This window comes from Peromyscus maniculatus, chromosome 16, assembly GCF_049852395.1.
Source record: "Peromyscus maniculatus bairdii isolate BWxNUB_F1_BW_parent chromosome 16, HU_Pman_BW_mat_3.1, whole genome shotgun sequence".
Taxonomy (NCBI): Eukaryota; Metazoa; Chordata; class Mammalia; order Rodentia; family Cricetidae; genus Peromyscus; species Peromyscus maniculatus.
This window is the reverse complement of record NC_134867.1, coordinates 51,570,053-51,593,123: the sequence shown is the minus strand read 5'-3', so window position 1 is coordinate 51,593,123 and position 23,071 is coordinate 51,570,053. Positions and strand designations below refer to the sequence as shown.

General features: G+C 46.4%; 1 protein-coding gene and 1 long non-coding RNA gene across 3 annotated transcripts; one reads left to right on the top strand and one right to left on the bottom strand.

Moving 5' to 3' along the window:
• Positions 1-802: 802 nt before the first annotated feature.
• On the bottom strand, positions 803-20,551 carry LOC121823232 (uncharacterized). The gene is made up of 2 exons (XR_006064638.2): positions 20,198-20,551; positions 803-947 (listed from the first exon to the last, which is right to left on the bottom strand). It is a non-coding gene; the product is annotated as an uncharacterized LOC121823232 (long non-coding RNA).
• LOC102905882 (retinoic acid early-inducible protein 1-alpha-like) lies at positions 11,511-18,223 on the top strand. Of its 2 annotated transcripts, XM_042262318.2 has the most exons (6): positions 11,514-11,739; positions 12,045-12,177; positions 15,861-16,121; positions 16,366-16,620; positions 17,183-17,377; positions 17,909-18,223. In XM_042262318.2, the coding sequence occupies exons 2-6, from the start codon at positions 12,087-12,089 to the stop codon at positions 17,974-17,976; spliced, it is 870 nt and encodes a 289-aa protein (XP_042118252.1). In that variant the 5' UTR covers positions 11,514-11,739; positions 12,045-12,086; the 3' UTR covers positions 17,977-18,223. The 2 variants fall into 2 exon arrangements, with proteins under 2 accessions (XP_042118249.1, XP_042118252.1); XM_042262315.2 differs by having other exon boundaries at positions 11,511-12,177.
• Positions 20,552-23,071: the final 2,520 nt, after the last annotated feature.

Sequence of the window (23,071 nt, the reverse complement as noted above, 5' to 3'; positions counted from 1 at the left end):
ACAGCATTGACTTAGCATTCCATGTCCTGACGGAAACCATTTTTCACCAGCAGTTGGGCCCGTTTAAACTTTTAGTGCTAGTCCCTCTGGTGGCCTCTGCTTGCTTGCCTGCCCATGAGTCTGTTCCCCTCACAGCAGCTTCACCTCCCACCAGCGTGTACCTGCCCACCCGCTGCTCTAAGCTATCACGTGCCTTTGTCCACTGTGCACACAGGAGCCCCCATTTAAACTTCCTCTTTCTCCCAAGAAGGGATTACCTAGTACTGAGTTATTCCCACCATTAAGGGAAAAACAGAAAAACATTTCCCACAATGAGATCCTAAATAGTGAATTATTCCCACTCTGAGGGAAAAATAAAAAAAAAAAAACATTAAACAGACAACAAAACTTCTAACCTCTGGGCTCCCTTGCTTGTTCAGGCAGCAGCAGTGAGGCCCATCTGCCGACTCTTTGTAATTCAGAGGCTACCGCTCTGTGCTGGCAGGCAGAAAGAGCTCAGAGTTTTAGTTTATCCCGAAATTTTTTAAATTGGGAAGAGCCCTTTCTTCCTCCATTACCACTGGGAAGAGGCTTTTTTCTTTCCTTCATCCTTCCTCAACAGGGCCTCAAAATCTTTAGGCCTAGTTTCAAAATTTTTCCCCTTATTATTGGGAAAATCCTTTTTTCTTGATTAAAATTTTCTTCCGTTTCTAACAGGAAATTTCCTTTCCTTCCCTCTTCTATATGGGGAAGATTTAAAATCTTCAGCTGTTCTGGCCTTACAGGTGGTGCCTTATTGCACCCATGACAGTTCACCCTTACCTTCTCTTTTCTTTAAAATGCTGGCCAGCCTCACTTTCGGGTGTCCATCAGCTACGTCCCTTCTTTCTCTGATCCTGGTGGAAGCTCCATTTGTGAGTGGTAATGCCTGCACTACCACCACCCGTTCACCATGTCCAAGCAAGGGGCTGTGGATCAGAAAACAGAGACAAGAGACAGCTGGTCATTCACCTCAGCAGAATGCTGAATGCTGTTTATTGAAAGAGGGAAGGAAACCTTAAATACAGGCTTATAGCACGATGGAGGAACCCCGGAGGGCAGAAGTTCTCTACTGATGTTCTACATTCTGGCATCTAAGCTGTTCACAGCAAATGCGGGATACACAAAGAACCTCTGGTGGGCATTCAGGAAGAAAGGAACCAGCAGGGAATCAGCATAGGGAAGACATCTGGTCAAGGTCAGGAAGCAAGACAACAGCTACCCAAGAAGGCCCTACAAGCTTCAGCCACACTGGGGTCCACAGAGAGCCAAAATGAAGTCAGGAGAACCTGAGTGATGGGCACAGTGCCAGACCCTGCCAAGAGGCTCAGACAGCTCCCTTGGACTTGAGGCAGTCTATGCTCTGAAGACTGCCTTCCTGGATTCCACCTAACAAAACTCCAATGCCGGACAAAAGCCCTCTCTTGAGTTGTTGGTCAGGGCTGTCCAATCGGACCTCAAGAGGCTCCCAGTACATTCAGCCTTTGGCTGTTGTCCTTGTTACTCCAGAGGTGGAATTAAGTCCCTATGGTTGAAGACACTCACATACCTAAGACTCCTGTAACAATGAAGAAGAGGTGATGGACTTCCAACGTGGGTCCTTTGGATGAGCAGTCAGTGCTCTCAACTTCTGAGCCATCTCCCCAGGTCTCAGAATCTGCTTTTAAGTGGAATAAGTTTGTGATTGTAGAATTTTTCTGAAGGCCTTAGGTTCCAGGGTCCCAGAGGAAAGGAGAAAAATCACAGCCTTGCTGACAAGATTATCTTCTGTGTATGGAGGGGGGTGTGGGTAAAGGAAGGAAATGGAGGCCGGGGGAGGGGAGGATGACCAGGGCAGTGTGTTGATGGATGAGCTGGGCCACTGGGCCAAGAATTAGGATAAGTAACATGAGGGGGGAGGACAGGGTTGAGGGGAAGGGAGCTGGTGGGGAAAATGAATCCAGGATTGAGATGTAGGCACAGGGAAGGTGGTGGGAAGAATGGAAGGGCCAGCTGGAGATCAGGGGGGAAACCCAGAATTAGGGGGCTGAAGGGAGCTGATGCCAGGGAGCATGGTGGTATGGCTGAACTAAAGGAGGTGTGTGGCAAAGACTCGGGACAGACACTCCTGTTGTGACTCCTGGTTGCTGTGGGCATGGCTGGCCTTTGGTTACACAGGCCCCATTCTGGTGTATTGTCATGCTGGTAGTCAGCTTTGGCTATCAGCCATCCAGAGCAGAGCAGAGTGGAGGTTGAGCTCTTGGGAGAGAACTAGATCTTTTGGAGCCTGGACACACACACACACACACACACACACACACACACACACACACAAACCAAAGCCAGTTTGTACTACTCAGATCATATCTGTGCCTCCGAAAGGGTGTGACCACAGAGGGCGGTCCTTGGCAAGAGCATTTTACAGAGCCCGCAGTGAAAATTTACAGCCCTGTGTCTGGCACTTCTGTGATTCTTTGAGCAGGGTCCTCTGCAAGGTGCCTCTCTCTAGTCACTGCATCTCTTCTCTGCTCCTGTTGCTCAGGGTATGGCAAAGAAGGGAGCCACCAAGCACCATCCTTCCACCAAGGCTCTGCGCTTCTCCTTTCTACTGATCTGTCTGCGGTCCACACTGGCCGCTGGTGAGTTGCCTTGGTCCATCCAACTGGACCCTTACCGGTTGTGGCGGGTGGGGAGGGAACAGGCTATTGAATCAAGAGGTAGCAGTACTCCTCCTAGAAACTCCTGGACCCAAGGAAACCCAGCATGGCAACACACAATCTCAGGCCGCCAGCCCTGCCAACTTTTCCTGCTAAGGAAAGGAACCCGAAAGTTACAAGGCCTGGAGGGCTAATCATGAAGGCAAGATGCCAGAATCCTCTCGGTGGTTTTTTTCAAGACCGGGCTTCTCTGTGTAGCTTTGGAGTCTGTCCTGGAACTCACTCTGTAGACCAGGCTGATCTCTAACTCAGAGATCCACCTGCCTCTGCCTCCAGATTGCTGGGTTTAAAGGTGGGCAGCACCACTCCGTGGCCAAGTGTCCCTAAAGACAGCTCCTTTGGCTGTTGCATCTTCTGAAGTCCCTTCCAAGGGGGATTCCTCACAAGCCCTCAGCCATTCCTGAACCTCTTTGCCAAACTTTCTTTCCCATTATCCCAAGGTATTTTTCCAGCAGATCACAATAGATGCTTCCAGGGACAAGGCGGCCCCAACCACCCACTTCTCACTCCCCGCCCCCCTTTATTGTTGCTGTTGCTTTGTTTTAAGTCAGGATTTCACACCATGGCCCACACTATAGACTTTGTATCAACGCCTCTCTCCCTGGGTCTGTCAAGTGCTGGGATGAGAGATTTGTACCTTGAGGCTCAGCTTTGATTCCCCTCTGACTCATCAACCACCAGCCTGCTCAGCCCCCTCCCCTGCACATATACCTTCCCCACTTTCTCATCCATAAAGTGCCTTTCAGCTCCTTTTCTACCAGGTAGCAATCTGTGAATTCGCACCTCAGATTATCAGGGCTGACTATGGTAGACCCTGGCAATGGTACTGGGTGGGGACATGTGGGAAGTTCTGTCTTTGCCTCCCAGACCCATGTAGTCGACCTCCTGGGGAGATGGCATCTGATAAGAGTGTTCATTTAGGCAGGAATGGGTTGTCTTTTTTTTTTTTTTTTTTTTTCTGTAAGTGGCAGAAACTAAGTATCTTCCACCTGGCAAGCCGTACATCTGTCCTGCATCAAATACTCAATCCTGCATTTATTGTGACAGATTCAGAGTGCAACTAGCTGATGAACACGACAACAGATTTGCCCTCCATCATTCTTCTGACCTAGTTTAGGGTATATCCCATGTGCAAGTATTGGTGCCCATCCCCTAGAGTGTCTTCAAATGTATTGCCAAAGCTGCATGTTTCCTAGTCAGCACTGGCTTCTATGCAGCCTATGACTTCTGGGTCATTTAGAAATGACAGGACAAGGTCCCTGGTTTAGAGCTTAGATTCCTTATCTAGCCAGGAACCACCTGCCCAGGGAATGGTAATGCCCACAGGGGCTGGGCATTCCTACATTATTAACAGCCAAAACAGTCCCTCAATAGATATGCCCTTCTTAGGTGACTCTAGGCTGTATCCAACTGACAGTTGAAGCTAATCAGCCAAGGTGGTCAAGTCTTTATTGTCTTCCTTTCTTTCTTCCTTTCCTTCTTCCCTTATTCACTCATTCCTTTCTTCATTTGTTTCTTTCCTGTTTCCTTATTTTCTTCTTTTCTTCCCTTCTCTATTTCCTTTTTTAGAACTCCCTTCCAGAGGACTTTCTTGTTCCACAGGCAGAGACTGTCTCTGAGCCCTTGCTCCACATCCCTGACCTCACTGCATGTTTCCTTCACAGATGCTGCTTCTCTTTGCTACAGCTTCACTGTGGGCAAGTCAGGGTCTGGACCATGGTGGCAAGCCCAAGGCCAACTGAACACAGAAACTTTTATTTACTGCGACAGTAACAATAACTGTCAGGCCAATGGCGTTCTGGGGAACAGACTGAAGGCCACAGGATCTGTGAAAAAGAGGGTAACACTCTGAAAGATAGAGTTGACCTGTTCAAAGAGCAAGTGATGCTCATGAAGCAAGAGAATACTACAATGACAAGTAAGTTTCAAATGGCCACATAGGGCTGGGGAGGTAGCTCAGTGGTAGAGTGCTTGCCTGTCATTCATGAGGCCCTAGGTTCAATCCCCACTGGTACAAAGTAAATAAAAGAACCATCAGATGGCCCCTGAAGGAAAGAACAGGATTTGTGAGAGGTTAGGGACATTCTTTGTTTTCATAGAGGTAAAATGCATCACTGCTAGTCCCACCTAAGAGGTTGAGGTACAAGGATAAGATGTGGAGGGTAGAGCAAGGTCAGAGGATGGGAAGGGAGGTAGGTAGGCAGACAGGATTCATCAAGGTCAGAGGCTGATCTCTTTCCAATGGGCACAGAGCCCCTCACTCTGCAGGCCATGATGTGTTGTGGGCATGAAGTAGATGGAGAGTTCAATGGATCCTGGCACTTTGACCTCAATGGACACAAAATGTTTCACGTTGACTCAATGACTGGAAAATGGACTGAAGTTGGTCTTGGATCCAGCTGGATGAAGAAGATGTGAAAGAAAAACAGGAATGTAACTGCTTACTTAAAAAGGACCTCACAGGGGGACTGTAGGTTCTGGCTTGAGGAGAAAAGCTAGAAAGAAAAGCTGGAGCCTACAGGTAACTGGGATGAAGAGGAGGAAGCTCTCTGCAGATGAGGTAGGTGTGTGTGTGTGTGTGTGTGTGTGTGTGTGTGTGTGTGTGTGTGTGTAATAATATAATCACCGTGAATTCTTGGGTTTATGGCCATTTTTTTCTATTAATCATTTTGTTTCTCACCCTCTCCTATCTCTAATTGTGTTTACTTTGTTCTCTCACTGTGGTCTCACAGACTGAGCATCCTTTTATTTCCTGGCCTTTACCGCATTCTAGAATCACTGCTGCTTTTCATCTCACCTGATCTTTCTTCTTCCCTGCCAACATCCTCACAGGTCAGCTCCTCTCCTGCCAGCAGGAAAGATGAGGCCCCATCATTACCCTGTTTCCCCTACCATAGCTGCAGGAATCTTTTGGGGTCAGGGCACATACCCTCTCTCCCTTCCTACTCAGGACCCACCTAAACATTTGTGGCTTAGCAACAGGAGTGGAATTCTGTGTGTTGCTGAATCACCTGTTAAGGTGATTTTTCTCCAGACTTAAGATCTGGTCAAGACTCAGTCTGTGTTTCCACTTCAGCCACACCAACTGCTGCTCCAGATGTGGACAAGGCTTCATCCATGGCCATCAAGCCCAGCATCTCTGTCCTGCTGATAATCCACCCCTACTCCATTCTTCTGTGGTTTTGGGGGAGAATCCTTGAAAATGGAGGTACTGAGGGCAGTGTTGGGAGTGGGGTAAGGGACAGAAAAAAGGAGTGAAGAAGCAAGAATGAATTCCTGGAGTCCTGTTCTTGTCCCTCATCTATAGCATCTTATTGAGAAAGGAGGCAGGAGATCTGGAGTTCATGTCCCCTGCTAGCAACAGATTGTGCATGCTCAGCCTTGTCAGGACAGGAATCATGTCACAGACCAGTGGGAAATGAGGAGGGAACACAGCAGGTTCCTCTTGTACACTATAAATATTTGTCGCCTGAATTGGTTTAATAAAGCACTGATTGGCCAATAGCCAGGCAGAAAATATAAGCAACCAAACAAAGGATAATGGGAAGAAGGGAAGAGTCAGGAGTCACCAGCCAGATACAGCAGGAGCAGGAGATGAACATGCCATGTTAATAAAGGTACTGCCACATGGCAGAGCATAAATAAGGAATATGGGTTAACTTAAAATTTAAGAGCTAGTTAGTAATAAGCCTGAGCTATTGGCTGAGTATTATAATTCATATTTTGCCTCTTAGTGGTTATTCGGGACCCGGCAGTCAGGACAGGAAACGTACCCATCCCTAGTACCCATACCAGATCTCCTTAATGGGAGTGTCAACTTTTTATTCCTGTGTATATAACTGATGAGTATAAAAGTCAGTGTGAGACAGACTAGGAATACCCAACCTTCCTTAAGGGTAGGTATTCAGCTAGGAGTCAAATTATGCTAATAATATTATTTATAATAAATATTTATTATAACCAACCCTGTACTAGGCAGCCTTCTCTAGAACAAAATAAGGAATGCGTCTACTATTTATTTGTGATTTTATATGATAGAAATGGACTATTTCATAACATAACAGGTGGTATTTGGTAATATTATTGCTATTATAGATTAGTTTCCCTGACATGCACTAGGTAGTCCAGCAATGCCCACATGCACATTGGAGACAGAGAACCTGGAAGCTGCTCAGTCCCACAGGCTGACTGCCCCTGCTGTGACAATCTGGCAGTGAAAGCCAGAAGGTCCTGGAAAGCTGGTGCTACTGAGTCCACACCCCCCTGATGCAGGTTCTGAGTCAGTGCTGCTCTCCAGGGTGCACAGAGAAGTTGCTTCTTCACATTCAGAACCTGTGATGGGAGGAGAATGAACTGACACAAGTTTCCTCTGACTCCACATGGGCACTTTTGCACAAGTGCACCAGCACTCACACATACACCTAACACATACACACAGTGAATATCAGTAAAAAGTAAAATAAAATATGGAAGGTTTAAAATGCATAATTTACTGTTGAAAACAAGTTCTTTTGAACCAGGGTCTCACTATGTGGACCAAGCTGGCCTGGGACTCAGAGATCCACCTGCCTCTACCTCCACAACATTAGGCTTAAAGGGGTATATCACCAGGCCTGAAAGATCCTTGGATTTTTAGCTCTAATGGTGTGTTATTAAAGAATTAGAATTTTAAAACTATTTCACTCACATTAATTTCTAAACTATAGAGTGGCATTAAGTACAATGGCAATAAAAAAATCTCAAGTATCACTAAAGGAAACCTTAGGGGTAAAGAAAAGGCCAGGAGGAAGTACTATACCCTGCCCAAGATCAAGAGGGGGTGAGGATGGGTTGGAGGACAGAAGGGCTTTGGAGGTCAGGGGTTGAATGGACATATAAAAGGGGAAAGGGGTATGGGAACAGCAAGTGAGTGCCCCTACAGCTGGGGCAACAAAGAAGGCAAGGACCTGGGTGAGGTCTAGACAGTAGAGGTAGGACAGGATGGAGTGGAGGGAGGGGGTCAGCAGTGGGGGAGAGTGGAAGGGGAGATCGACCAAGCTTGGGGACTGGGACAGGGACTGGGAGGAAATGAAGAAACCCCACCAACAGCCCCGATACTTCCTCTCTGGCTGCAGACAAGTGACTGCTGCACAGACCCAAAGAAATGACTTGATCCCTTGACTTTCTGCTCTGCTTCAGCTGCCTAGTGTGACCCAGGGTGCAGCCAGTTTGTGTGGGGAGGGACCACATGGAGTGGGGGGTCTGGGGACACCAGAGCCACAGAGACCAGGCTGTTCAAGCTTCTGCCCAGGGAGAGGATCTGAGCCTCCAAGAGCCTTTCCCGGAAACTGATGTAACCACAAACCTCTAAGAAAAGAAGTGAAGACAAAATGTATGACAGACAAAACTCAATTCTGTAACTTCCATGGCTCTAGTCAACAGGAAGTTACCATCTGTTCACCGTGCCTTTCACGTCTGAGGCTGGGTTTAGAGAAAGGACCTAGAAAAGGCCTAGCAGTTACCTAGTTCCTTAATTGCACCCTGCCTCTCACACTCTTTCCTCAGCACAAAGCCCTCCAGCCTGCAGCTTTGAGGACTGCCAGGGTGTGGTGGAGCAGACTTGAGTTCCAGGAATTGACCCGTGGAACTCCAACACTGCAACATGAGTCAGCTTGGGTGCCTCAGAACCTACTTTGTTTGTTTGTTTGTGTGCTTGACTTTTCTTTAAATGCTTTTTGTTTTTTCCACATAGTGGAAATAACTCAATGTTAAAAGTCATTTCATGAGAAATGTTTTGTTTTGTTTTTTTTCCCTCATAGTGGGTTTTGACTGGACTTCCCAGCTCACTCCTGCCTGATCCAGAAAGCCCTATTCCTGTCTCTCCAAACCCTGCCCTCTCAGAGAATCTCCAATAAGGAAAAGCTGTCAAAAAGTCTAGTTCTGTCTTCTTGGCAGCGGTTCCTCCCCTGAAGTCCAAGCCCCGAGGGGAACAACCACATTTTCTTGTTTCTTTGTGTCGGGACAGGGCCCTTCCACGTATTCCTGGACCTTTTTGTAAACCAGGCTGGCCTCAAACTCACAGAGATCTGCCTGATTTTGCCTCTTGGGTTCTGGGATTAAGGTGTGCATCACCATGCCCTACCTCCTCAATGTTTTTAAGTTACTTTTACATATATTCTTGTAAAAAACGTTTAAATATATATCATATGTAATTTTCTATAAAATAAAATATATAAAAAGCTTTAAATACATACATAATTATCCTAGTTAGGGTCATTGTAGCTGTGACCAGACACTATGACCAAAGCACCTTGGGAAGGAAAGGGTGTATTTGGCTTACCCTTCCACATCACTGTTCATCATTGAAGGAACACAGAACAGGAACTCAAACAGGACAGAAACCTGGAGGGAGGAGCTGATACAGAGGCCATAGATGGGTACTGCTTTCTGGCTTGCTCCACATGGCATGCTTAGCTTGCTTTCTCACAGAACCCAGGACCACCAGCCCAGGGATGATACCACCTATAAGGGCTGGACCCTTTCCCATCAATCACTGATGAGGAAAATGCCTTACAGGCTTGACTACAGTCAGATCTTACAGAGGCATTTTCTTAACTGAGGCTTGCTCCTCTCAGATGACTTTAGCCTGTGTCAGGTTGACATAAAACTGCTCACCACATTTATTTAAACAAAAACCAAAAACGTATCATAGAAATCCATTGTTATCTCTAGGTATTCCCTTTCATATTTAGAGACAGAAATGTTTAGAGACAGAAATCTGTCATATGTTTAGAGACAGAAATCTGTTTCTAAACCTGCAACCTTTCTGTCTTTCTCACTCTTGGTGGGTCCTTCCTGTTTTACTTTCGATTATAAAATTCTTGGTACAATTTAGACTTTTCACTTAAAGCCTTACAAGCCTGGATGTCCACATCTGACCACTGTTGTCCTCTACAGAGAAGATCCACCTAGAGCATCATATTTAAGATTAAACTGCTATCAGCTAAACAGTGCAACATCAAATTTAAATTGTTTAGTAATGTTGTGCAAGGTTCCTATATATTCGCACTTGTACAAAATCCATTTGAAAGTTATGTTTAACCATGGTTTACATGTAATTAATTAAAAGGAATCAAGACTATACTTACATGCACTTTTATTTACTCATAAGCCAGTTCAGCTGACACCCTCTGAGGGACTTTAGCATGTAAAAATGTTACATAACATACACTTAAAAGTGAGCAAGAAAGAAACCACGGGTGCAGCTAGAGCTGGACCCACAGACCACATGGCACCTAAGCAATTCCTTGAAAACCACTGTGAGCACTCCAGCATAAATTCAAAGGACATAGAAGATGGCTGCTTCCTCAGAGTGTTTCCATGGTAGAGCCATTCCTATCAACCAGGAAGATCAACCTCAGCACCTTGGGGAGAAAGCTGTTCTAAATCCCTGGAAGAAGTTCCCAAGCCAGTGTGTGAGGAGAATGCACTGCACTGTCAGATCTGTCAGACTCAACACCAGGTGCCATTTACCTGTAGCTCAGTCCCACACAGGCTAGCACTGACACCTGAGTTATTCATGTGGAACGATCCACATATTGATGGCATTGGTGAATCTACACTGAAAGTTAACTCTGTCCTATAAGTGAACTTTCCCTGTCACACACACACACACACACACACACACACACACACACACACACACACACACCAGCACCTTCACCAACATACAATGACCCACAAAAACACACCAAAAAGGGGGAAAAAATGTGACAGCAGATTCACAATTCACTCCCAAGGGCCGGGTGTGACAGTGGTGGTCAGATGCATGGTCTGATGTGATAGTGTTGGACAAAATGTGTGCAAATGATTTCTAAGTCACCAAAGTGAACTCCCAGGGGAGGGGAAACCTCTTGGGAAATGGCTCCAGAATGAGTTCAAGGACATTTCAGATACAGATCTGGGGAGAGCGGGGGTTTCTGGGACTCACTGGCCAGAACCATGGCCAGTTCATAGAGCTAAGGCCAGTGAAAGACCCTGTGTCCTAAAGCAAGGTGGATGGAACCTGTGGGTCCACACCGAGATTAAGCTCTATCTTATGAGTATGCACACACACACACACACACACACACACACCTTCACAAACATACAGTTCACCTACACACTCTTTTCAAAAAGTAATAGCAAATTCAAAAATTTTCTACCAAGGATCTTGTCTTTTCCTATGTAAAAGACTCTTTTAACATTAAAAAAAATACCCAAATTCATTTTTATCTGATGTGTATGAGTTCTTTATGTTTGTGTGTGCTTTTCTGTACCATGTGTGTGCAGCACCCCTGGAGGCCAGGAGCCTTCCTGGAATCCCCTGGAACAGCAGGTTATGAGGATCAAACCTGGATCTTCCAAATGAGCAGCTGGTGCTCTTAACCTCGGAGTCTTCTCTCCAGAACCCAGAAGCTGCTTTTCCTTGGAAGAAGGTTTTTACTTGGAGAACTTTCCTGATGGTCTCAGGTTTCAATGTCAAGGAGGTAAGGAGAAAAGTACAGACTTCCTTCCCCACAAGACAATTTTGTCTTCAATAGGGAGAGAGTAAAAGGGAGGAAATGGAGGGGGGAGGGGGGTGACTAGAGAGGACTGGGGGAGGGGAGACAGTGGCTAGCCCAGGGACAGGAACTGGAGGGTGCAAGGACCTTTGCGGGTGATGGGGAAGGGACCTGGAGGGGCAAATGAGTGTGGCATGGAGAGAAACTGGAGAAAGAGGAAGGGGAAGTGAGGAAGAGCAGGCTCGAGGTCCCAGGCAATGCAGAGGGATGGTCTAGGAGACTGGGCATGTGCAGAAATCTAGAGAAGCAGGGCAAACCGCTAAAGGAAAGATCTGTGCCACCTAGTGATCAGGGCAGGAATGAAGCTGTGGGCGTGGAAACCTGACCGGGACAAGGGCGGGTAAATTCAGTGCGTTCTGCAGAGACCCACGTGAAGGTACCGACTTTATTCGGTCTCTCTCTTCTGATTCTGTTGCCCACGGTCCCTGAGGGCTGAGCTGCCGGTGAGTAAGGTGAAGGGGCGCGGGGTGTAGGACGGCGGACAGCATGGTTCTAGCCTCTCAGTTCACATCGCGCTCGGAGCGAGCGCCCGATCGTGATGGAAAACGCAGCGCGCTGGGAGGGAGAATCAGAGCCGCGGGGCCCGGAGGGACCCCCGAAGAGATGCAGGAAAAGATGGGAACTAGAAACCCGCAAAGCTGGAGCACGGGAAGGACTGAAATCACAGCCCGGGTGCCCGGGACTTCGCGAATCCCAGCACGGGGTTCTCTGCGGGGCGGTACTGAGGACTCCCCGATTCTCTCCGAAGCTCCAGCCACACCCCTCGGTAGCCGGGTCGCAGGAAGGAGTCATGGCAAAGGCTGCAGCCACCGGACGCAATCTTTCCCTAGTTCTGTTCCTTATCCTTCCACTGATCTGCCTGGTATCCTCACATCCCACCGGTGAGTTCCGGGATTTAACTGGGGGAAGTGGGGGAGGGGAGCATCGGACTATTGAGTCAGGAAGGTCACAGTCTCCCCACAGGAAGTTCCTGGGCTTCTCTTCACTATCATCAGGACTTAAGTCCGGTCACCCTGGTCCTCACCTCCTCCCTCCTGGATTCTCTTCAGTGCATTGACAAAGTTAGGGGAAAGTCACCGCGGGAGGGGCCGGGAAGGGGCTGCGTGAATGAGGAGGGCAGGGTAGCAGAGGGGGTAGCTAGTGACGCCCTCAGCACCACTGGGATCAGCTGAAGCCTAAACAGAGTCACCAGTGCGGACCCCTCCAGGAGGAGGTCTCAGACAGCTCCCCTGGACCTAAGGCATGCTGTGCTCTGAAGACTGCCTTCCCCTTCCCTGAGATTCCTCACAAGTCCTCCACCATCCCGGGACCTCTTTGTCCTTGAACTTTCTTTCCCACCTTCCCATGGTGTTCTTCAGAAGATCACACAGAGGCTTCCAGGGAGAAGGCAGCCACAACCACATAGGTTCCTACTTTGCTTCTCTCTCTCTCTCTCTCTCTCTCTCTCTCTCTCTCTCTCTCTCTCTCTCTCTCTCTCTCTCTCTCCCTCCCCTCCCTCCCTCCCTCCCTTCCCTCCTCCCTTCCTCCCTTCCTCCCTCCCTCCCCCTATCTCCCCCCTAAGTCCCTCCCTCTCTCCTTTTTTCTGTCTGTTGTTTTGTTTTAGGGCAGGATTCCACAATGTAGCACACACTGTAGAATCTACAGTAATTCCTTCTGTCCCCCAGCCTTCCAAGTTCCAGGATTGCAGATTTGTCCCACCAAGCTCAGCTCCCTTTGCTGCCCATCCAGCCGTCCCCACTTTCCCATTCTTAAAGTGCATTTTACCTCTGTTTTCCACCAGGTGGCAATCTGTGCTCATGCCTGAAGACACCTCAGTCCACATGGGCTAGCACACCTTGTCCACTATGGAGGACTCTGGCAATGGTCCTGGGTGGGGGATTTGAAAGCTTCCCCCCCTTGCTCCCAAGCCCATAGAGTCTACCTCCTGGGGTGATGGCACCAGATACTGGCGTTCATTTAGGAAGGAGGGGGTTTGTTTTTTCTGCAAATATTTTCAACTTGTCAAGCCTCACTCTATCTGTCCTGCATCCAATACTCAGTTCTGCATTCAGTGTGACAGACTCAGAATGCAACAAGCTGGTGAACGGGACAGCATATTTGTCCTCTGTCCATTAGGGGATTAGGATATATCCCATGTACCAGTCTTGGTGCCCATCCCCTCAGAGTGTCTTCAAAAGTACAGCCAAAGCTGCCTGTATCCCAGTTAGCAGTGGGTTCTGTGCTGCCTGTGACTTCTGGGTCAGCTGGAAATGACAGGAGGAGGTCCTGGCTTTAGGGCATCTTGATCTCTCCACTGCTGTCCAGTGGATTCCTTGGATCCCATGGCCATAGAGGACACTCCTGGAAGCCTGAGGAGCTTGCTGAGGGAGAGGTGGCAGCTTACTTGAGAACTAACCTCAGTCACCTCCTCTAGATGAGGTAAGATCTCCACAACCATCTGGAGAACAGGAGATGTTCTGTCAGACAAAAGAGTCCTTATCTTTCCCTGCTAGGCAGCTTTCAACACACAAGTGACTTGTCATGTCCCTGAAGCAATGTCTCACTTCTGGACATCTTGTCTGACTGTGAACTGTCCACCTAATCACATAGTGGGAAAGAGCTCACCTTAAATGTCTGCCTGAGTCCTGATGGGCCTTCTGATACCCAAGGACCACAGACCACTCTGTCTGGTCCCAGTACCTGCCAGGAGCCACAATTTAATGGAAACTAATTGGTGCAGGTGGGTAAGCCTGGTTTCTGCCCAAGTAAGGTGATTCTTCAATTAGACACTGCCATGAACTCCATCCAGGGCCATTTTCTAGAACTGATGCCTCAGTCTGACAGATTGTCCTGAGTCATAGGGCCCTAGAGGGAAGTCCAGCCATGTTCTTCATGGATGTATTGTCTGGCTGCTTTCCAGCTACAAAAGCAGAGATGAGCAGGTGTGACTGAGACTGTCTGGCCTGCAAAGACTTCAATATTGACATGATAGCTGTATTAATTATTTTCTACTGTCGTAATCAAGCACCACAACCAAGGTAACACACAAAGGAATGTGTTTTGTGGACTCATAGTTTGAAGGGGACAAGAGTCCATCACCACCACAGCAAGCGACATGGCAGCAGGCAGGCATGGTGGCTGGAGCAGCAAGCTGAGAGCCCACATCTTGAACCAAACAAGATGCAGAGTTGGAGGAAATGAGAATTGGTCCAGGCTTTAAGGTTTCAAAGTCACACCCCCAGTGATATACTTCCTCAAGCAAGTTCACATCACATAAGCTATCCAAAGAGCTGCCACCAAGTGGGGACCATGTATGTAAACACTTAAGCTGATAGAGGACAGTCTGTCTGATGCATATTTCATTGTGATCCATCTTCAAGTGCCAAGGCTGTGATTTAGTTCACAACCACAAAAGCCTGTTCTCTGCTCCAGAAAGTTCATGTTCATGTGCAGGAACTCTTCCAGTGAGGTGTACTGAGTGGGAAAGGATCACAGCCATTCAAGGAGAAATCCCAGGCTTAGGAGTGGTAGGAAGGGGAAAGTGGGGGGGGGGACTATGAGAGGGGAAGAGAACAGGTGGTAGAAGAGGCAGAGAGGAGAAGGGAAGAGGAAGCTGTTGAAGGGGACAGAAAAGGAGTTTCCCAAACCTCCATCAGTCCACCTCAGAGCAGAAGTTTTGGAGGGATCAGAGAGTAAGAGTTTTTTTTAACATCTCTTTTGCATTTTTGTAGTGTAATTATATTACAAACTTGTTAAAGGTGCCTTTAAAAATTATTATTTATTTTAGGTTTCAGGCTCACACTACACAGGAGAGTGTATGGTGCTCACACCCACACAGGAGAGTGCATGTGTGCATCCTCACTAGGACTTCCTGCCTGTTTGTGCAGTCTGCTGAACAGAACAGCTCTAGGACATTGTGTCTTCTGCTGCTGTTAGGGAAAGTCTGGGAGACCAGGGGCCATAAGTGTGCTGGGAACAACTGCCTGAGGAAGGGGAGAGAGATCGGGGCTTCAAGCAGGTCACAGACAGAGATCTCTGCTTTGGAATGAGTTAGGGGTGTGGTTCAACATGGGAGAATCTGAGATCAGATGCCCAATGTTGTCATGTGAAGGACCCAGTGAGGACTCAGGTGAGCACTGTGCTCACAGGTGACAGCTCCCCTTCCCAGGCCGAGTTGCAGCATTTCTCCAGGAGGCCTTTCCTGAACTCCCAGGCTCCATGTGGAATTTACCACGTGTTCTATGATGCCTCCTTTCCCTGTGTGTTCAGTAGATTTTCAGTCCCAGGAACAGATACTATCTGATATATTTTATTCCTCAACACTTGATAAAAGTCACTAAAAGCACTTGTGAGATAAATCCCCCCGGTGACACTGTGTGCATCTGAGGTGTCCTACCACTCTAAGACAGTCAAAGATGGCCCTGAAATAAGGATCCAGAACCTGGTGGACATCTTGACTAGAGGCTTCTCTTTCTCCCCTTTTGCTCTTCAGAGGGATTCTGGGTGTCATCTTGGTGTCACAGAACCACGAGTCCTGTGGCTTTCTGCTCCCACTGTGGACCTCACCTTCATGTTTCTCTCACAGATACACACTCTCTTAGTTGCAAAGTCATTGTCAGAGCTCGTCCCGCACTTCGACAGCCCTGGTATGAAGTACAGTGCTCACTGGATGGAGAATCTTTCCTTCAGTATGATAATCACAACAAAGCCACACCTTTGGGTGACCTGGGAAAGGCAGTACATGACACTCAAATGTGGACAGATTTGATCCAAAGGCTGGAATACTTGGGGCAGGAGCTCAGGAAGATTCTGGCTAACACCAAACAAGAGACGGCTGACCCCAGTGGTAAGTGTGGGATGGAGTTCAGAGGCAGAGACAGGTGGCAAGAGAGAGGAAGGGCAGAGCACATGTGGGAATGAGATGGTGGTTGTATCTGTGTGAAAGAGCTGAGCATTGGCCCTACCTGGGAAGCATATGGTACCCAATGATAATGATACTGGCTCATAAGCCAGGGGGAAAAGTCTTGACCTTTGAGGAGGTGATGGATCTATCAAAAGAGAAGAATGATGACTTTGTATGTGTTTTGCAGGTCACCCTACTTTACAGACCATCATGAATTCTAAATACAAACAAGAACAAATCATTGATGCCTCCTGGCGATTTAATATCAGTGGAAAGTACTTCTTCATCCTGAACACAATGAATATGAGCTGGACACCATTTAGTCTTGAAGCCAGAGGTATCATGAATGATGAGCAATTCATAAAAGATCTCAAGGTAATCTCCACAGCAGACTCCAGTTACTGGCTCAAGGAACTCTTAAAGCACCAGAAGGAAAAGCCAAGTAGGTATTACCTAGATTAACAGAAGGCAACTCCATCAAATTTGATAGATGGTTTGGGTGATTACTTGGTGGTCTTCCTGTCCGGGAGTCAGGGATGACCACAAAGAGTTCTTTTCTACCTCACCTCCCAGTGTTTCTCATTCCCTAAATACCAATGATTCAGGTACTCAGGGCCTGCTAACGGGCCCCAAGTCTGTCTGCATCACTGTAAACTTCCAGCCCTTTCTTCCTCACTTAAGGCTGCCTTTCCATCAACTCCATCACTTTGAAAGGTTTCATTATCCTTCTCTGGCACAATTAAACACCACCATTTGCCCCAACATCCAGAAAGTTCTACCCACAGTAAATATGTCACATTGTTTCATGGTTTGATAGACATTTGCTTTCTTTGGTAAGGAAATAAACTCTGCAAGGACATTGTACATACAACTCTACTCCTCTCTCTACTCAGGACCTTATAGATAGTTATTAAACATGAGTCTCTCAGGTTGCCTAGAGAGAGAAAGTGTTGAATGATGTGTGTTTTTGCTTTAGTTTTAGTAATTTTCCTGATTTTTTTAAGGACCAACATCAAGGGCCCCAGATATCATCTATCTTCCACCTACCATAGATGTCACACCTCATCCATCTACCAGGCAGTTTCCCAATAACAAAGAATCCATCATCATAGCAGTAGTCATCTCCATCATCATCATCATCATCCTTATCATTATTTTCATCCGCATGTGTGTGAAGAGGAAATGTTGTCCCCAAGGAGGTAAGGAGCAAGCTGGGGTGTCACTCTGGTTCTTGGTAGGGTTAGACTTTCCACTGGGAATCAGGGATGGGAATTCTGATCTTCATGCTAGCATAGCACAGACCTTACCCACTGAAATCTCTTCTCATCCCCCCAAAATAACCTGTTGAGAGTCTGGTTACCAATTCAATATACTATCTTCATCTCAGACAATGAGAACTGAACGTAACAAGCTTCTGAACACCTCACTTGCATGCACTCCTATTCATGGCCCTTAGAGGAACTCTTACAACATACTCATTCCAAAAACAATTACAAAGGTGTTTTCCCACAGTCAACTAGGACTGTTCACTTACCCTTTCTGTCTCACTTCTCTCTGTGCCACATGCAATTGAGAGGATGTTGTCCCTAGAACTGGGTCTGTCGGAGAAGTGGTTGGGTGGCCTGCACTCCAAACCCCCTTCATTTGTCAGGGGTCATGGTACATCAGGGTATAAGTTAAGGGATGACTTGCAGATTTGTCTGTTGAAGTAAAGGGCTAATTACTTTCAGACTCAGAGTCTGGAGCTTTGGATCTCACTGTAAAACCTTTGCAAAGAGAAATCAGCAGCAGCCCATGAACTGGTCCATCAACTGCCACAAGCCATAGAGGAAAGAGAGGCCCATGGAGCCAAATGGTGATGGTCCTTTTCCATAAGAAAGCAAGCTGAGTAATCCATGAGGAACAATCCAGTAAGCAGCACTCACCCATGGCCTCTGCATCAGCTTTTGTCTCCCGATTCCTGCCCTGTTTGAGTCCTGTTCTGACTGCCTTCAACTGATGAACAGTGATTTGGAAATGGAAACCAAATAAACCCTTTCCTCTCCAAGTTCCATTGGTCATGATGTTTCTTCACAGCAGTAGTAACCCTAACTAAGACAAATTGGTATCATGATAGTGTGGGATTGTTGTGACAGACCTGGCCATGGGTTTTGGGGAGGTTTGTAGAAGGGCTTTGGGCTAGAAAAGCTAATTGGGCGATTTTTTTTTTTTTGAGACAGAATTTCTCTTTGTAGCTTTGGAGCCTGTCCTGGAACTCACTCTGTAGACCAGGCTGGCCTCAAACTCACAGAGACCCCCCTGCCTCTGCCTCCTGAATGCTGGGATTAAAGGCATGTGCCACCAACATCCACCAATTGGGTCATTCTTAGGAACTTGGAAGATAAGAATGTAGAGAGCAGTGCAAACAATGGAGGCCTGGCCTGTGAAGTTTAGGGAAGCAGACTCTACTGGGCCATTTGAATGAAGAGTCAATGGTTCTGGGTATCTGGGGCTGGAGAATCAGCTGTGATTAACAAGATACCAGAACTACTAAAGTGAAACCTTTGCTTTGCTGGGATACTCAGTGCTAGTCCGCTGTAGTTGAGAAATTATTGGTGATTACAAAGAGAGCAGCATCTTTGAGGTGAAGTCTTCTGGAAAGTGTTTCCTGAGAGTCAACACACAGAAGCTATGTTCCAGACATGGATAAGGTTGTACTTTGTGCTGTCAGTTGAACTTAGTAGTGTAAGATCCACCCAGGTGGTGCTGGTTTTGAGGGTGTGAAGGGGTCATGGAGGCTAGGCACTATTTAGCAGGAATGGAGTCCATAAAGAAAGCACTTTCAAGCTACTACTGAAAGTGTAGTTATAGCAGGAGACTCTAGCATTTTGGAGATGCTAGGACCATGGGATGACCACCAAGAACAGCAGCAGCAGTGGAATGCAGCCAATCAGAGACTAGAAGATAAGCTGTGTGTACCACAGAGAAGTTTGTAAAGTGCTGATGGTGTGCCATGCACAGCTCAGCCATGGACCCTGTGTCCGGGTTCTCATTGGGGATTCCACCACTGGGCCTCTTCTCAGTCAAGGGTTTCTGGTGAAGCCAGACTCCTACAGACCAGATTAAAAGCAAAGTCTAAGGATCTTCAGAACGTAAGAGCATGCAGGAAAAGGGAAGGGTTAGGAAATTCCTAGATGAGCAACCTGAGACACAAAGGCAGAAGTCCTCCAGCAAAGGAATAGCAGAGATGTAAGCTGTCTTAGTGTTCTATTGCTGTGTAGAGGCAATAGAACCATGGCAACTCTTATAAAGGAAAGCATTTGATTGGGGCTTGCTTAGAGTTTCAGAGGTTTAGACCATTGTCATCATAGCAGGGAGTATGGCAGCATGCAGCAGACATGGTGCTGGAGAAGTACCTGAGAGTTCTGCATCAGCATCCACAGGCACAGAAAGAGGGAGACACTGGGTCTGGGCTGGGATCTTGAAATCTCAAAGCCCATCCCCAATGACACACTTCCTCCAACAAGGCCACACCTACCCCCACATAGATACACCTCCTAATCCTTCTAAGTAATGCCTTTCCCTGATGACAAAGCATTCAAATCCTTGAGGGCCATTCTTCAAACCACCACATAAGCCCACCTCCTCAGATTCCCTGTGTCCTGCACCTCCGCTCCAGACTGGGGTCTGATCAGTGGTTGTAAAGTTCGTCCTTCCCCACATTTCTACAGTGTCTTTCACAAAGCCGGCATCAAAAACACCCAGGAAGACAACAGCTGTGTGCAGACAAAGCCTGTCACACTGTTCCACTCTGTCTGCTGATATCAAACAAGACATGATCACACAAACCAACCGGGTCTTATGAAAACTGGTGTTGTAAGAGACTTCACCTGGGGAGACACACACACACACACACACACACACTCACAGCAGAAAGTAAACCTATGACAGACCTAATTTCCAACAGCACAAAGGTCCAACTTGGGAACCACTGGTTTTCTTTGGGGTCACACACACGAGTGTGGTGAGGAGTTACTTACAGGAGCTGGGATGAGTTCACAGCAGCTACATCACTACAGAGCCCACCTCAACACAGGTGGTGACTCTGGGAACAGCACAGCTGAAACTTCACAGCTTGCAGGCCTCTGGACAGGTCTGGGATCTTCTCTGAAGCTGCTCAGAGTCTTCTCCTTCTACAGCCTGGGTGGGTTCTCTAAAGTTTCTGAGTTTCACTTTCTCAAACACAGGAAATTGCTTATTTTTAAATCTGAAGTGGGCGTTATTGTAGGAGGAAAGACTAAAAGCAACATGTAACTTTCCATCTAGGCAGAGAACTTTGTCCCACAGACAGGTTAAACATTAAAACAAACCCAAAGTGTAACTCTGCAGAGGACCCAGGTTTTTTGATTTTCAGGTAAACTGTCTTCCATTTCCCTAGGAAGGCCTTCTTGAGAAAAAAAAAAAAATCACTTCACAGTTTAGCACTTCTGTGTCCAACCAATGAACTGCAGCAGAAAGTAGAGCAGGGAGTGTCTTGAAAGTATCAGTTTCAAATCATCTCTCGCATCACTCAGAAGTCATATGGGGTTCTGAGCAACCTGAGAGCTTCAGACATTGAAATCTGAGAATCAAAATCAAGTTCTGCTCCGATGGTAAGAGCACACTGCACACACCACACTCTGCTCCAGACCAGTGGCTCTCAACCTTCTGAACGCTACAACCCTTTAATATAATTTTAATATAGTTCTTGATGTTGTGGTGACCCCCACCATAAGGTTATTTTCATTGCTAATTCTTAACTGTAATTTTGTTAGTGTTATGAATTGTAATGTGTGTACTGTTATGAATTGTAATATGTGACAGGCAGGATAACTGATGTGCAACCCCCAAAGGGGTCATGCCGAGAACCAATGCAACCATGCAGAAGGTTAATTTCTCACTGTAAGATGAGGTATGTTGGGGCTGGAGAGATGGCTCAGAGGTTAAGAGCCCTGATTGCTCTTCCAGAGGTCCTGAGTTCAATTCCCAGCAACCACATGGTGGCTCACAACCATCTGTAATGAGATCTGGTGCCCTCTTCTGGTCTACAGTCATATATGCTGTATACATAATAAATAAATAAATCTTTAAAAAAAAAAAAAAAAAAAAAGATGAGGTATGTTGTACAAAAATTAGTTTTTAAGATATATAGCCTCTCATCCAAATCTTAACACAAAAGACACTTTCTTCAGAGTTGCCTTTCTTAGGAAGGGCTTGTGTGTGTGTGTGGGGGGGGTTCAGTTTCCAATTTTTTTTTTTTTTAAATAATGTAGTGAAAGACAATTCTTAAAAGCAAGTACTACTGGGTGTGGTGGCATACTTAATCCCACCTCTCAGGAGGCAGAGGCAAGTGAGTTGAAGGCTAACCTGGACTACTAGCCCAGGCCAGCCAGGGCTACATAAATCCCTGGAGACATTACACTTCTGCTAAGCTTATCAAAAGCTACAAGAAAATTCCATCCTCTTGAACAATGATTAAAGTTCCTCCCAGCCACAGAAAACTCCTTTTCTTGAACTGTGAAGAGAGCTGAGACCAGGTGGGTGAACTGAACCAGAAAGAATGAGAAACTCCCCTGAGGAAGGGCAGGGCCACTGCTTCACTTTGTGCTGAGCACAGAAGGGGTGGCCACCCTACATAAAATCAGAAGCCACAAAGTTTCAAGATGCGTAGACCAAAGGTAAACGTAAATATGCCAATGTGTCACTATAGCTGGGGACCTCAGAACTCCTGTCTAGGTGGTTGAGAGAGGATCACAACAACAAAGACAAACTCAGGATTGGTACAGGAGACCCAATAGGTTTTTTGCTAACATTTCTAGAACACTCCATCTTGGAAGAGCAAAATATATATTCTGTTTTGATTCATGTGGGACAGCCACCCAAAAAGATGTTTATTTTTCTGGGTTTTGTTGTTGTTTTGTTTTGTTTTTGAGCCAGGGACCCACTACATAACCCTGTCTGTCCTGGATCTCACTCTATAGACCAGACTGGCCGTGAACTCACAGAGATCCACCTGCCTCTGCCTCCCAAGTGCTGATATTAAATGGGTGTGACACTCTGAAAGGTCATTTTTGAGTCACCAAATAGAGTTTAAAATATATAAAGGGTAGATTGTTGTAGAATACTTGTTAAAGATGTGTTACAGTCTTTTATATTATGGAACATTTGTTTAATGATGCAAAGATGTGTTGCATTCCTTTATGTTGCATTTGTTTAACTCTGTGAAGCTGTGTTACTTCACCTGCCTAATTGGTCTAATAAAGAGCTGAATGGCCAATAGCTAGGCAGGAGAGAGAAATAGGCAGGGTTGTCAGGTAGAGACATAAATGAGAGAGAAAAGAAGAGAGATGAGAAGAGAGCAGAAGGGAGATGACACCAGAGGCCATCCATCCAGCTGCACAGCCAGCAATAGAGTAAGAAGTAAAGAAAGTAAAATAGAGAAGGGAAAAGCCCAGAGCAAAAGGCAGATGGGATAATTTAAGTTTAGAAAAGCTGCCAAGAAACAAGCCAAGACAGAGTATACATGAGAATGCTCTGTCTCCGTGTATTTATTTTGGAGCTCGGTGGTGGGCCTCCAAGAGGAAAGAGGAAAAAAGACCAACTACAGTAAACAGTCTAAAAACCATGCTACAAAAAAAATAAATAAATAAAAATAAAAATGCCATCTGACCACAACAGCAATAAATATGAAATCAGTAGCAGGAAGATATGTGGGAAACCCTCAAACATTTCAGTGTCAAAGAACACGCTTCATATAACTATGTGTTAAATAAGATATTAATAGAAAAACTAGGAAATACTTTAACATGAGAGAAAATGAACACCGGGTATTAAAAACACAGTGAAAAGCTTAATCCTATAGCAAGTGGATAGAA